The sequence below is a fragment of the Spermophilus citellus genome, assembly GCF_964194105.1.
Source record: "Spermophilus citellus genome assembly, chromosome: 13".
Taxonomy (NCBI): Eukaryota; Metazoa; Chordata; class Mammalia; order Rodentia; family Sciuridae; genus Spermophilus; species Spermophilus citellus.
In genome coordinates this window covers 80,837,403-80,854,147 of record NC_138193.1, presented here as the reverse complement: position 1 = coordinate 80,854,147, position 16,745 = coordinate 80,837,403, and the positions used below count along the sequence as shown (strand labels likewise).

Genomic DNA, 16,745 nt, shown 5'->3' with positions numbered 1-16,745 from the left:
AAACAATCTCAATGTAAAATAATTAACATAATAGATGCATATGTAAATAAATATATGAATATAAATTAAATGTAGAGAGAGGGAACTGGAAGGATGGACAATTGACAAAAGTTACCTCTGAGGCAGGGAGTTTGGAGCTGCAAGTGAACACAATGGCATTTTCACTGTTAGCTAATATATTATTATATTGTTTCAATCTTTAATACTTATGAACACATTTATTTTACTAGTGTAATAATAGAGGGGGAAAAAGACTGCCCAGTGTGAAAATAAATGTCAATGGCTATACATATTTGAAGAAATAACATAAAAATAACTCTGAGGTAGAATAAATGCTGAGGTCATACATTTTCAAAAAATAGATTTAAAGACATTTTGGGGGGTGGTGGGGGAATGTGGCACCAGGGATTGAACTCAGGAAACTCAACCAAGCCCCATTTTGTATTTTATTTAGAGATAGGGTCTCACTGAGTTGCTTAGCACCTCACAATTGCTGAGGCTGGCTTTGAACTTGCAATCTTCTTGCCTTAGCCTCCAGAAACAGTGGAATTACAGTTATGCACCACTGCACCCAGCAGATTTAAAGAATTCTTAAAGCAAAGTGTTAAGGCAGCTGTATTTTTGAATGGAGTACTTTATGTATACAAAGAATAAACTCATCTTTATTTTGTATATGCAAAGAATAAATTAGAGAACTAAGATCATAAGAAAATGTTAAAGACTGACATAGTTTCGTGAGTTGTTAGCTGTGTAAATGACTGAGCTCTATCTTTGTTTTGTGCATGTTTCTGTAACAGGTAGTAGTTCACAACAAAATTGAGTGTGTATACAAAAATAGTACAAAAGGCACTATTTAAAATAGTACATGGCTGGGGATAAAGCTTAGTTGGTAGAGTGCTTGCCTCACATGCATAAGGCCCTGGGTTCAATCCCCAGCACCCCCTGCAAAAAAAAAAAAAAAAAAAAAGGTACAAAAGGCACTATTTTAAAATAAAGGAAAGTTGCTTTTCAACAAATACTCCCAAGTCCGAAGGACAGGGAAAGAAGCTCAGTGGACAGTGCTTGCCTAGCATGCATGAGGCCCTGGATTTGATCTTCAATATCAGAAAAGAAAAAGAAAAACAAATACTTCAAGTAATTGACACAACCCCTTTCAGAGGCTAAAATCATAACATGAAAAAGAACAGCTTATAAAAAATTTTTGTAGGTCAAACAAATTATTTTTTCAGGAAAATATTAATTTTTCAAGTATAATAATATATTTTATATATTATTCCATACCATGTATAGCTTTTCTAATATACTGTGTCCACGTAACAATATTTAGGTTGTAATCCAATCAGAGGGCGAAACAAATAAGGAGCTACAAAAGAGGAGTTTGCTTTTTCTTCAGAAAGAAAAGGATAAGGGCTATTACAACCAGATAATCTACTTATGGCAATACAGAAGGTGGGAAGCATAAAAACAGAGTTGAAAAGTATACTTCCCAGTAAGGTTTCCTAAAACAGATTCCCGATGAGCTCCTTTGACCACTGGCTCGTATTCAGAGCAAGAAAAAACTGGAGGCACGTATCGAACAGAACAGATAGGAGGAATCAAGGAGAAGAAAATGATTTGATAACTCAGAGACTGCCTATTCCTCCAGGGAATTTTCTTTTTTCTTTGTTTTGTTTGTTTTAGCAACAATAAAAGCTCAACTGAGTAAAAATTTGTATGTGTGGTCTGCCGCCCCTGGGCCTGCCCAGGACTCCTGCCTCACCTCACATTCTCACACCCCACCTTCCCAGGGGAGCACTAACTTTATATCTTCAGGGTTGTTACATCTGAATATAAAAATCAGTATATTGGATTTTTTAAAAAAGGTTGCATAAATTACAAATTTAAGCATAAGATAATTCTTTAAAACGCAACAGAAATGGGTGGAAAAGTGAATTAGCATCCTAAGAGTCTAAAACAAGCTTTTTATTTTACACATTCACCTATGTTACGTTATATCATCATTGAAGCCAAAGTTTTAAGAATTACAATGTAAAGTGTGTGCTTCGAATCAACCAAAAACTGTAATGTTCATTTTAAAGTAAGTCATATTTTATTTAAATCATCAAGAAGTAAGATAAAGCTTCCAATGATAAAAAGGGACGGTAAAACTCCCAAATGTGTATAGTGGTATAAACATATGAGGGCAATATTTGGTAAAAGAAGTCAAAATTTTCAGAAATCACATTCACTTCTTACCCTTAAGTATATATACTAAGAATTTAGCCATACAGAAACAATTAAGGGTATAAACAACGATATAAACACATAGATGAATAATGTGCTATTGTTTTATAACATGGAAAACTGAAATTTATTCACATGCCAAGCAAAAGGGGACTGATTGACTAAGTTCTAGCATATCTATTCAGTATATTAGTCGTTTGTAGATGATTAATAAAAATGCTTATAAAATATAACTGAGTAAAAAATATCATTTTAGGGGCTGGAGATATGGCTCAAGTAGTAGCACGCTCACCTGGCATGTGTGAGGCACTAGGTTCGATCCTCAGCACCACATAAGAATAAAATATTGAGTCCACCTAAAAAGCTAAAAAAAAATATTTAAAAAAATATCATTTTAAAGAAACCATTTCGGCAGCTGGGCATGGTGGTGCATGCTTGTAATCTCAGTGGCTCAGGAGGCTGAGACAGGAAGATTGTGAGTTCAAAGCCAGCCTCGGCAAAAGCAGGGCGCTATGCAACTCAGTATCTGCAAAATACGCCTGGGGATGTGGCTCAGGGGCCAAGTGCCCCTGAATTCAATCCCTGGTATCCTCCCTGCCGCAAAAAAAAAAAAAAAAAAAAAAAAAAAAACCACATTAAGTGTGTAAATAGATATGCATCTTTCTGCAAAAGGATCTACACACATGAATATGTTGATGAGTACTAAAGTGAGTGACTGATACATCTACTTCAGGATTTAAATGAAAAGAAGGATTAGTTTCACCTCAAAATGTCCCATTAAGCCAGGTATGGTGGTATACACTTGTAACCCCAGGGATTCAGAAGGCCTAAGCCAGAGAATTGCAAGTTTGAGACCAGCCTCAGCAACTTGGCAAGATCCTGTCTCAAAATAAAAAAATTAATATAAAAAGGGCTGGGGATATAGCTCAGTGGTAAAGTACCCTGGGTTTAATTCCTGGTACCAAAAAACAAAATTCTATGGTTCTGATGAAGATTTTATTTTCTCTTCTATTTCAATTTAAAGATCTTACTTGGCTTTTATCTCCCATGATAAAACCGTGCAAACCCTCATCGTATAAAATAGAATAAGTATTCCAATAGGCTGAGCAGAGGAGTTTAACTTTATAGACAAAAGAGGGCTGAAGGAAAAAATAAAAAGTAGAATGGTTGTTTCAAAAGTTCTTTTCTTGTAAATCTGAAGTAGAGGGGACCTTCTTATCATATGTCAGCTAAAACTGGCCTGTTTGGGGATTTGGCTATCATCTTTTTCTCAGGTCTCCTGAGTTCTGGAAAGGTTGGATTTGGTTGTGTAGACCTCCAGCACGAGTAACTACATTTTGATTTGGTCTGTTGGGCCTGGTGCAAAAGGAGCTCAGTCCAAACCAATGGTCTCCTATAAATTCTATTTAAAAGGTGAAAAACACTAAAAAATAAGTAGTATCAGTTTAAAAATCAACATTGAAGGTACCATTTAACCCTGATCACACATTCCTAGTGGTATCTTGGCTATATCATATTCTTGGTTCCTTTTTGTGAGGACACTCTCATTTTAAAGAATGAAAAAATACCAAAAGAAGCCCTCTTCTTTTTTATACCTTAACTTCAGTCTCCCATTACATAAAGAGAGAAGGTTGGGTGGGAAGGGAATTAGGCCAGTTGGGCATGGGTGAGTTTGGTAAGTCCTTAACAGCATGGAACATGAGTCACCCACAGTTCTGGGCTCTAGGAACACAAGAAGAGAACAACTGAGGATGAAGATTTTACCTTTTCATTAGTCCAGTATCAATGTCAGAAATTATAGAGATTACACAATATCCAATAATACAATGTAACATACTGTGGAAAAGCTCAACCTAGCCTCTGTTGAAAACTCCATACTTGTCAATCCCTGTCAATCCCTCAAAGCTTGATACTTCCCCTTCCTGCCAATGCCTTCAACATACTAAATAACTGAAAACACGAGAAACAGTGAAATCACTTACTGTATAGTTTTAGCAGATTGAAGTACATCTGGTCTCTATCGCACTCAAATAGCTTTTGTGTCAGCTCCACTAATTTTTCCAGAGCTTCAACCTTAAAAATAAGATTAACAGGTAGATTTATATTGGGCAAAAGATGTATTTTACAGTTGACAGAGAGCAGTTGAATAATCCAAATTAGCTTTATGCATGGGGCAGATTAACTTCACTTAAAAAACTAAAGGGTTGAGTACAACCACAGGAATGTATTTAATGTCACTGAATTGTACAGTTAAAAATGGTTAAAACAATGTTGTTATATTTATATTTTACCACAATTTAAAAAAAAATTTTTTTTCTTTAAAGTTAAAGGGCTATTGGACCCTCTGGAGTCAAGAACACAAAATAAGAGAATTTTCATCAAGGTACATTTTGGAGAATTAAAGATGTCTGGGGCAGAGAACAGGGTATAGAGAATTCAAGCATATTGTGAGTTAATGAAAATATTCCTCTATCCACACATTACACTCCTGTGGCTTTTACTTGGTACAATGTGAACAGATACTTGCACTGCGGGGTAAGGAAAATAGAAATCCCATTGGGTTCTATTAGGTAACTTCTCCAATCACTAAGGACTAAAGCAGGTTATATTGCCAGGTAAAGTCAGCCTGCTCAAAGCAACTGAGACAAAGCAAATTAAAATTTTCAGGGCCCAGGTTAACTGCAGAAACAAATGAGCTATCACTTATTTGAAGAATAACCAAGTTAATACCACTTCCACAACGCTCTATTGCTGGAAATCCCCAAACGGTCACATGACATGTAATACATAGGCTTTCTTCTTAGTTTTAAGTAGTTCAGATATCAGAATTAAAGACAAACCTGATTACTAGTAATACATCTATCACAAAACCACTGAAGTCTTGTAGGTCGAGCTCTAATGCCTGGTGTCTGAAAAATAAAATAATCATATCACACAGGTAAGCTTTAGTTAAATATTATATTTTTCCTCAAAGAGAGTATACTAAAATAAACCTATAAATGTAATTCCACAGTTATCAAATACCTACAATAAGGATTAAAACAGAGCATAAAATGTGACCTATATTTAACTTGTATCTAAAAGATTCAGGTTATTTGAAAATGCTGGTTTGCTGGTCAATATTCATTCCATAAATCTTTAATAAAGAAAATGGTTATACTTTTCTTTAGTTCAAAAAGAATTGATGGCCAGGTGCAGTGGTGCACGCTTGTAATCCCAGTGGCTCAGGAGGCTGAGACAGGAGAATCCCAAGTTCAAAGCCAGTCTCAGCAAAAGTGAGGTGCTAAGCAACTCAGTGAGATCCTGTCTCTAAATAAAATACAAAACAGGGCTGGGATATGGCTCAGTAGTTGAGTGTCCCAGTATCTCCACCCAAAAAAAGAAGTGATGAAATAATTTACCCCGATATATATCAAATTAAACATAAATGTGCATCATGTTCTTGGTTGTCTTCTCTCTCTCTCTCTCTCTCTCTCTCTCTCTCTCTCTCTCTCTCTCTCTCTCTCTCTCTGACTCTCCTTCTCTCCCCTCAGCACACACTTCAAAAGAGATCTCAACAAATTCAGGAGACAAAAATTATTAACCCATTGCATGGACTTATTAACAATTGTCACAATAACAAACCAATAGCTTTCAGTTTTAAAAGAAACATTCTTATAAAGTTTACAGTGGTAAAAAAGTACTCTAACAATTACAAAAAAAAAAAAAAAAAATGCTACCTAACATGTAAAACTAAATGTTTAAGGAGCAAAGTACTTAAAATTAGTTTGCAGTCTTCAAAAATTAGTTTGCAGTCTTTATTTGCTTCAAAAATTTAAACATGTGCTATATCCTCAATTACAAATTATTTAGTCAATAACTCTTGGCTTCAGGAATTTATTTCACAATGTTGTATTATGGATAAAAAGAAAAACTATGTCAACATAATTCCCAGGATTTGTCCTTCTGCCTCTAGTATTTTCAGCATCTCTTAGAAGGTTTCACCATTAAACACTGCATTTCCATCACAACGCTATGATAAGACAACCACAAACTCATCAGCATTGGCTGCTCTACTCTAGAGGAGGGACCTTTCTTGCTTTCTCTACTTGGTTTTGTTGCTGTAACCAGGTATCCCTGATCTCTTACTCATAAGTCTCCATAATTCTATTATTATTTTAAAGACAGAGATCTCGCCATATTACCTAGGCTGCCCTTGAACTCCTAAGCTCAAGTGATTCTCCTATCTCAACCTCCTGAGTAGCTGGGACTTCACACATGTGCCAACATGACTGGCTTCCCATTATTTTTTGAAATTTTTTAGTTGTAGATGAACACTATTTATTTATTTATTTACTTACTTACTTAGTTGCTTATTTATTTATTTATATGTGGTGCTGAGGATCGAACCCAGGGCCTCACATATGCTAGGCAAGCACTCTACCACTGAGCCACAACCCCAACCTGCTTCCCATTATTTTTAATTTTACAAAATTAAATTATACAATTTTAAATTAAAAACTGAGGCAGAACTAACATCTTACAGGTTTGGCAGAAAGATGGGAAAATGAATACAGTATAAGTTGGGTTAAGTGTTCTCATTCTATTAGTGCAAATATCCACATTCTGGGATATAAAAAAAATGATAAATTAACCATTGAAATATATTCTTAAATATCATTAATATCATATTCAGACACAATTTCTATTCAAGACTTTCCTCACATCTGTTTTGCTTCACATGCATTACAAAATGAAAATGAAACCAACGTCAATGTATACAAAAAGCCCTTGAAAAACTAGCAAATAATCCTCTTTAGAACCCGGCAAAATGCAAGGGCTACATTCACTTACAACTTTCAATATCAGTTCTGATCCAAATGCCAAAGATCTAAATAGCACAACTTGTCAAGGTAAACTTTTCCTGTTTGTGGCTGATTAATCTGCCTGTCACCAGCAGGACAGCTGACTTATACAGCAGATCTTCCTATGTTTCATTTTGAAATTGAGAACTGTTTTCACATATAAATCTCAATCCTCAAAAGAACATCTAGGTCAGATTAACTAAATCTCCTAGGCTGCTATAATAGTCAACATTTCTGGCTTATCTCTTTATTTTTATTATTATTATTTTTTTTATTGGTTGTTCAAAACATTACAAATCTCATGACTCTGGCTTATCTCTTAACATCTTATTGAATTTTAAACACTCCAAGTTGAAAGCAGAAATAGAAAATGTAATAAAAACATGGAGAAGAGAAGAACAGAATTCTAATTGGGATGTGAAATATAACATCAAAAGCCAGTTAATGTTAATTAAAACAATGAACTCACTTATATAATCCTGTCTGTATTTTGCTACATAAAATTTATTTAATACATAGAGAAGATAAATAATTATTATAATAGAAAAACTGGCATGTTTGTTTGTACCTGAGTTACTGTGCTTCAAAACACATCTCTGCGTTTACTGATCAGCACAAAAAAGTAACCTATTATACTAGTTTCATTACATTATTCTGATTTAAATCTGCTGGTATCATAACAAGCTTCTATGTAGATCAGTAAAAACAGATTATCAAACAATTATTACTTTTAAAGTAAAAAGAAATGAAGAATTTTTTTCCCACTGTACTTCAATCTATCTCAAGAAAGACCATCTTAAATGTGACTGAAAATTTTCACCTACTTTGAGTTTTCTTGATCATATAATTTAAGTGAAAAATGGAAAACAATAACAAAATTCCCACTCTAGCCTCATGTCCTGCAGAGTAGGAAGAAAAAATCATGCACAGGTTTTCCAAGAGCAAACACAAGAATCCAGCTCAACTATTTGCCAAGATAGGTAAGAAAGAGCAAGGAAAGAGAGAGGTATCATAGCACTTACTATGCATTTTAGCAATTATACCTCTCTCTAAAATCTTCAGTACAGATTTGAATATCATGTCTAATAAGGAGGAAAATATGGCTGATGGAGTCAAGGAAACAGTGCATCATAAACTAAACACAATTCGTTTCCCTGGGTATTACAGAGGAGACAGTAAACTAACTCATGGGATAGGGATTTGAATTTGCATGAGAAATGACACAACTTGAAATTCTGAAAGTCAGGGTAGGAAAAACTAGCTCTAATCTCTACTCTGTACTCTGTACATATGGGATCCATCCTGGCCTATTAAGGAAGGCAAATTGGGATAAAAGCCCTGAATTTGGTAGAGTGAAGAACAAAGAGGAGAGTAACAAAGATTGGGAAACCACTAGAATACCACCTTTTGGTCTTTTTTTTTTTTTATTTTATTTTTTTGTTGTTGATTGACCTTTATTTATTTACTTATATGTGGTACTGAAAATCGAACCCACTGCCTCACACATGCTAGGCAAGCACTCTACCAACTGAGCCACAACCTCAGCCCCCAACTTTTGGTCTTAACCCAAAAGCCATGAACAGAGAGTATTTCCTCCACTGAGAAGACTGAAAATTTACTCTGGCTACAGGGTGGAAGCGGGGAGAAAATTAGATGAGACAGAAAGTTTAACTTGAAAAAGAAGAAAGGTAAGTTGTTTTGATAGTTCAGATACTGAGGTATTGGGAGGTCACGCAGGTAGGGATGAAACAGGAGAAATGACAGAAAATGGGAAATCAGGGCCTGATTTCAAACTCCACGGCACTACTAATAAAGAAGCTCCACAGCCCATATTTGGTCCTTAAAGCTTTGCCCTAGTTACTTCTGAAAGTAGTTCTGTGAGGCTAATATAAAGAAGTACATTAAAACTATTTGTGAAGCATAAAAGAATTACCATTATTAGTTATACTGTTCACCTGGTAATTTAGGTTTGAGCCCCAGGGGAAGAGTTTGCATTAAGAAATGCTGGTTACATTTAAAGCAGGATCTTTCTTATCTCTGGACTGCACTGATAACTAGCAGTGCCTGGCATATGACAGGCATTCAGTAAGATAAATTAAGTGACATATTTCCTTAAAGATGCCTTTGATACAGTTATTTAACATTTCATACTATTATTTAACTTTGTATCTTATGTACATCATGTATCCCTGGATTTAATGTCCAGTCTTTAAATACAAACTGAAATATTCAATAAGTGTTACTTTATCTTAAATAGTCAGCAACATTCCCTTCCTGGGAGGTGACTAAAGTACTTTAAAATACAATTAAAGTCCTGAAGTTACTTTTGTTTGTTTACAGAGAAATGTCATTTTATTTTACCAGAGTTTCTAGCAAAAGGAGCGTTTGACTAACAACTCAAATTTTTTCTCCTGTGAACCACAAAGGAGGTCTCACCTCCAAAGACATTAGCATTTCTGTCTTTATCTATCAGGCACTTTGAAAATGGTAGGGGCAGCTGACCCAGTCCTGAGAAATGATCTAAAGTAAATAATCTGAAAACCAAGTATAACTGTAGTTAATAAAGATATGAATCATGATTATTTCTAATTACAATGAAAATTTTCCTCAAAGAAGAAAGGGACAAATAAACATTATTTCATTTATAGTGGATGATGTGACCATTAAAAATAATGATTAGTCAGGTGCGGTGGCGCACGCCTATTAATACCAGCTGCTCGGGAGACTTAGGAAGGAGGATCACAAGTTCAAAGCCAGCCTCAGCAAAAGCGAGGTGCTAAGCAACTCAGTGAGACTCTGTGTCTAAATAAAATACAAAATAGGACTAGGATGTGGCTCAGTGGTTGAGGGTGCGGAGTTCAATCCCCATACCGTCCTCCCACCCCCCAAAAATGAGAGGAGTTATGACATTAGAGGAGTTCACTGAAGGGGAATTGAGAAGCAGTGTTGACAGGTGAAGAAAGTATTAGGTAAGATACATGATTCAACTCATTTCAACTGTATATAAACTGTGGTGCTGGGGATTGAAACTAGGGCCTCAATCATACTAGCCAAGTGAATTATGCATTGAATAAAAGAACAGAAAAACCACAAAAAAGACTAAATGAGCAATGGCATTAACAATCAGTCTTTATACTTGACATATTTTAAATAATAAGATGTATAATTCTACTTGTTTCCATGGGGGTGGTGTGTGTGTAAAAAATGATCATAATTGGAGAGCTATAGAATATATTTAATAAACTGTATCTGATATACTCATATAAGTTTATAAAACATTTCCTCAATGGCATACATAATGAATTCCAGAATGTGCCATAAGAATGCTGGAAAGAACTAGACAGTTCCCAGAAGATGAGTCTGCAGAAGAGACAAAAGGGTTGACTTCGGGGCTGGGGCCACAGTTCAGTGGCAAAGCACTTGCCTAGCATGTGTGAGGCACTGGGTTCGATCCTCAGCATCACACAAAAATAAACCAACAGAATAAAGGTATTCTGTCCATCTACAACTACCAAAAAAAAAAAAAAAAAGGAAACAATGTTATATATGCCATATAGAGCTGGGTGTGGTTGTGCATGCCTGTAATCCAGGCAACTCAGGAGATTGAGGCAGGAAGATCATGTTTGAGGTCAGACTCAGCAACCTAAGCGGAACTGTAAAAGTAATAATAATAAAATTTAAAAAGAAAAATGAAGGGAATCAAACTTACATTTGTTAAATGTTTAATAATGTACTAGACAATTCCACTAAGTGACATCCCCATCCCTTTTTATTTTTATTCTCAGACAGGATCTAATTAAGTTGCTTAGACTCTTACTAATTTGATGAGGCTGGCCTTGAATCTGAGATCCTCCTGCCTTAGCCTCCCACATTACTAGGATTTAAGTTATGTGCCACTGTACCTAGCCCAATTAATCTTGCAGTTCTCCTTCCAAAGAGCATTACCTTGGAAAAACAGACTAAAGTAGATCTTTTCTACAACACTTTATTTTATAGCAACTATTGCTTTGTGTGTGTGGTACTGGGGAATGAACCTAAGGCCTCAATCATCCTAGCTAAGAGCTCTGCCACTGAGCTCTATTCCTAGCATACAACTACTGCCTTTTGGTCAAAAGGGAGGAGGGTTTATTGGGGATTGAACCTGGGGGTACTTAATCACTGATTAAGTACCAACCCTTTATTAAATAAATATTTTATTTTGAGTCAGGGTCTCCCTAGTTGGCTTGGGGCCTTGCTAAATTGCTAAGGCTGGCTTTGAACCTGTGATCCTCCTGCCTTAGCCTCGAGACCCACTGAGATTAAAGATGTGTGCCACCACACCTGGCACACACTGAATTTTATAATTTATTTTTTAAGGATGGTCTTTTAAGTAGCCAATATGACATGATCAATAATTATTTGTTAAAGTAAGGGAGGGCGAAAGAGAGGAATGAACAGAAAGAGGGAAGGAAAAAAAGAGGGAGAGGAAATGGTCAAACTGGGAAGCAGCTCAAATGCTAAACTGCCTTATTGTTAAAGAATTGCATTCAGGAAGTTTCAAGTGAAATCTGCCAATGCCTCATCTCAATCTTCATGATAGAAGAGGCTATACTGGATCTGAATCAGAGCTTAGTTTGTCTTATGCCTCTATTAATTCACCCCACCTTCTGTTCACTAAGGTGACTGTACTTCAATTACTACATATCATTTAGGATGACTAAGTAAAGAATCTTAATGAGAAGTTGTACTCCATTTGTGTAAAATATATCAAAATGCATTCCACTGTAAAAAACAAACAAACAAACAAGAATCTTAAAACCTTCTACAACCACTGTCCTAACTCAGATCTTTATTAATCTCACTGCCAAAAGCCCCCATTAATCTAGATGATAACGTTCTGATGGTATAAAAAAAATTTAACACTGCTTAGAGTCCACTGTTTTCTGAATTAACTCTAATTTCCTTATTCTAATATTGAAGAGTCTCTAAAATCTTCAAACTATCTATCTTTCCAAGATATTTCTCAACAAATCTTATACCCAGAATGAGTGAACTGGAGACCCCCGTTTTCTACTTCTTCTCTTTAACTCTAACATGCTTCTCATTCCCATTAAAAGCATGAATGTTAAAGAACTAACCATATCCACCAAAACCCATTTCCTCCAGAAGTCTTCCCTACTTCCTACACAGGGAATAAGTTCCTTTCATGAGCTCTCAGAACTATATATACTTCTCAGTCTTACATAGCAGTTATCTTTATATACTAAAGGAGTTTATACAAGGAGTTTCATATTAGCTACTTGAGAGTTGATCTGGGTTTAACCTGATTTGTTTTCTTCTCTTACTCTTTCCTTTTGGAAGAAAATAATAATTTTTCTAAATGTAAAAGTAAATATGCTCATTGTGGAAAACTCAGAAAATACAGAATACATATTTTAAAATTAGCTATTTCCACTCTTCTATAATAATCTATGTGTAGAAACAAAATGTTAATTGAATTATCTATAATACATGATATGTAAATATATATATGTGTATCTATGTATAGACACACACACACACACACACACACACATTCTGAAAACAAAACAGGTCCTATCTATCTAAACACAGAAATCATTTAATGTATGCATTTTTAGGTCTGGCTTATCTCATTACCCATAGTGCTTCAAATACAAAAAAGCTTTGGAAAATTCAACTGCACAGAAATCTACCCATTGATAAGACCCTATTACTTTTGGAGGAATGATAAGAATGTTACTCAATACTTATAGAATTCTTTCGTATTGCTTCTATAGTCTGAGGTCATTAATTTTCATTACATTTTATATTTTCAATAATCCTTAGACAACTTTATATCTTGAATTTTAATGGCAAAAAAGCAAATTCCCACCTTAATTCATCCTCAATGAATCATTATTTAAAAATCCCAGAAAAAACCTTTCAGGATATTCTAATATATTACACATCTTGCTATCTTATCTTTGGTTATTACAGTGGGTCTGTACAGTTATTCTTCATCCTTTAAACAATTTTGTACAATCCACTCTGAAAATTCTGTTGTCAGTAGACAGTTATTCCTAAATGATGCATACTAGCAAAGCTCTAAAGTAATTAAGAGACAGTCTTCTGACGATTTGTGTGAAAGCACGTATTTTAGGCTAAGTAAAATTATGTGGGGAAAAGAAGACAACACAATCCCCACCTTCAAGGGGCAAAGAGAATTAATATTATTGATCACTTACCATAATCCAGGAAACATGCATGCTGCTTTACATACATTATGTGATTGAATCTTAAAGACATATATATATATACCCTTTTACAGATGAGGAAGCTTAGAAAGGTTTAGTAACTTGAAAATTATCATGCAAGCAAGTAGATGGTAAAAGGAGGACTACTCCAATGCCTGTGGCTTTTTCTATTATATCTTGCTTATTACACAGAGAAAGGAACATACTTTCCTCCTGCAGAAATCTTTCATTGCTATTATCTGAAAACCCAAGCTCCATTTCTACTCTGATCAGTGACCTGCTAATACTAAGACCACGCATACAGTGTGGTAAATCAAGAAGCAGACAACTACTCTCATTTTTAGATTCACTGCATACTTGCAATGGAAGAATTTATGCCATTTTCTAGAAAATACAAATGAACTACTAAAGAAGCACTAAGATACTGACAGATGGGCAGATCTGAATCATAAGACAGAGAAAGAGAAGTTCTGAATTAATTTTACAGTCTTCTTTTTCCACATTAGACTTTTCTCTTCTTCGAAAAACATTAAGAGAAACATTAAGAGAAAACTGGATTGTAAGCCTATACTCTGAGTTTCAGGATAAGGAGTCATTCATATACACAAGGAGGCCAAATACCACCTTTGTGTCCTGCCTACGATGGACATTTCTGGAAAAGGACATGGAGTAAAAGCAAAGTATGATTTCAAAGAAATGTGATTACTTTTGTAGTTGTAAGTGAACAGTTTTAATATCATAAAGTTAATTTTTCTTAAAGCAATGGGTCTACCTTCTGTAGAATGCTTTATTTTCTTACTGGACAAAGACTTGTTTAATGGTGAAATTAATCACAATTTGGATGGACTTTATAGTTGCCCTTTGCCTTATCAATTCCAGTAACAAAAATTTCAGTAAAGCCTAGATAAAATATACTAATCCTAAATAGGCCAGGTTTGTCACCTACCATTTCCCATAAGCTGCTTACCATAGCGAGGAAAGAAAAAGAAAATTTAAATTAAATGCCAAACAGTTGCAGACAGCACTTGTTTGGCTGATTAACTTGTAGACAAGCATTACAAATAAATCTGAGCATGGTCTGCAGCAAATTAAATTCTACTGCTTTTAAGAACAAAGAATTCTTTGGCAAAGAGGATTAGCAACTTTACACCCAGGAATGCCAGTTTAATTTAATTGTTCCACAATCCAAGATTTAATATGCAAATATCATTTTGATATATAATAGTGAATTTAACAAAGTCAGGAAACAAATTCAATATACAACCAGACTGCCTTTTCTGAACTGTAATTATATACAATAAGGAAGCTGGCCGATTCCCCCCCACCCCATTATTGGCACTGAATTCTATTAACATGAATCAGAACAAGTGTAATTAAAGGTTAAAAATTTTAAATGTATTCTAATTAAGAGTCTAAATAGCTGTACAATTAGAATACTGTAGTTAAAATCACACCTCAATGATCTTCTTGGCCTCTTTGTAATTTCCTGTTTGTAGGAAAGCAAAGAAGAGATCATAGAGCATCGTCATTTCACCTTGTTCTTGGCTCACAAAGTCCATTGCTAGATAGGAGGAAAGAAAAAAATATGTATTAGAAGAAAAAAATTGAAACACAATATCATATGAAGATCTGGATAAATTTTTAAAAACCTTTATCTTAAAAACAAGTATAAGGGGCTGGGCTGTAGCTCAGTGGAAGACTGCTTGCCTCTCATGTGGAAGGCACTGGGTTCGATCCTCAGCACCACATAAAAATAAAATAAAGGTACTGTGTCCATCTACAACTTAGGGAAAAAAAAAGAATATCAAGAATAACTTCAAGAACATAGCTTTACCAACCAATTTTCTGTCATACTCCTTATCTAAAAGTATTCATATATAACATCAAGTACCTAAGACTAACTTCAAAGAGAAATGGTGAGGATAAGGTTAAAGAAAAATCTTCATAAAGGCAGACTGCCAAGAAGTCGAGCACAATAAATAATAGGGGATAATTTTTCTAAAAGAAACATTTATTGAAAATCAAGGGACATTTACAATATTTAAAATCTACCTGATACATTTCTTCTCAATTCTGAAATGCCACAAAGCATCTCTGAATGTGCTTGTCTTCTGTTAAATTTTCTCTTCACGTTCAAATTAAGCAAGCAAGCAAGAAAAAAATCCAACTACACTAATATGTTTAGGAAACTTACCTTTCTGGATTAGATCTGTCTCGCCTTTCTCTATGAGTTTACATAAGACATCATGAATCCTTGGTAATATTTTATACTTTTCATAGCAGTCAATGGTAGCTTGAAGAGCAGCATACAAGTCATCCCTTGGGGGGGGGGGGGATTAAAATAAATAAATAAGGTATATTGAAATTCAGTTTAGCTCTCAATAAGTTTAGAGATGCACAGAGATAAATCAAAATGTAAACTACACTATTTTCCTTGCTTTACCTTTTATTTCCTTGCTTTACCTTTTATTATTATGCTTAAAGGTACTTAGGAAGAAAGAAAGGTCAAAATAGATGGAAGGCATTCTCTGATTTTAATATAAATAAAAATTGACTATATGTAATAAGTTGTCATAAGAATATATTATTTCTCAAAACAAGTACTACTGTCAAATATTTTTCTCAACTACTACTTAAAGGCTTTTATGGCCTTTGATAAACTGCAGATTTAGAAAACTTTATTAAGTGCCCATAGGTACCAAGGAATTTTTAAGCACTTTTCAACTTTACCATAATATTTTTCATACTGCCATATTACCAGATGAATAGGAAATAGCCTCAGATTCATGTATACAGGAACTTATTGCTAAAACTAGGATACACTTGTGAATCAGTGAATTCTAGAAGAATTCTAAATATTTTTTCCTTAGAGATTAAACTTTTAAAAATTATTTCCAGGGCTGGGGATGTGGCTCAAGCGGTAGCGCGCTTGCCTGGGTTCGATCCTCAGCACCACATACAAACAAAGATGTTGTGTCCGCCGAAAACTAAAAAATAAATATTAAAAAATCTCTCTCTCTCAAAAAAAATTATTTCCAGTTATAAAGTTAAGTATTTGTTTTACATGGCAATGAATTAAAATAAAGTTATTTTCATTTCAGTCAGTTTCTTATCAAGAATGTAGAAATATATTTTGTGGGTGCTTAAAAGGTATCGTTTTTCCTTTCAAACAAAAATGGCAGCTTGAGAAATATGTGAGACCTTAGACGAGCTATAGATATTATAGAATCCAATTCTACTTGCCACCTTCTTTATTTTTAAAGAGATGAAGAAACTAAGGCATTTAGAGGTTGACTTATTTGCCTAAAGCAACTAAGTAAACAGAGGAAAGTATTGGTGGCAGGTCTTTGGACTTCTACTTTCAGTTCAAAGCATCCCATTGCACATGAAAAGCACTGCTGTCTGCATAATCTACTAAGGTGTTACAATCTGGTATAAAAAATTA

At 34.6% G+C, this 16,745-nt stretch overlaps 1 protein-coding gene across 1 annotated transcript in view; it reads right to left on the bottom strand.

Annotated features, from left to right (window-relative positions):
• Window positions 1-16,745, bottom strand: part of LRPPRC (leucine rich pentatricopeptide repeat containing) — a 108,005-nt gene that overhangs the window by 24,570 nt on the left and 66,690 nt on the right. The window contains exons 24-27 of the mRNA XM_081264072.1: window positions 15,495-15,619; window positions 14,755-14,861; window positions 5,064-5,132; window positions 4,206-4,296 (exon numbers count right to left, since the gene is read on the bottom strand). Of these exons, the coding sequence (XP_081120198.1) occupies window positions 4,206-4,296; window positions 5,064-5,132; window positions 14,755-14,861; window positions 15,495-15,619 (392 nt within the window). The remainder of the gene's footprint in view (window positions 1-4,205; window positions 4,297-5,063; window positions 5,133-14,754; window positions 14,862-15,494; window positions 15,620-16,745) is intronic.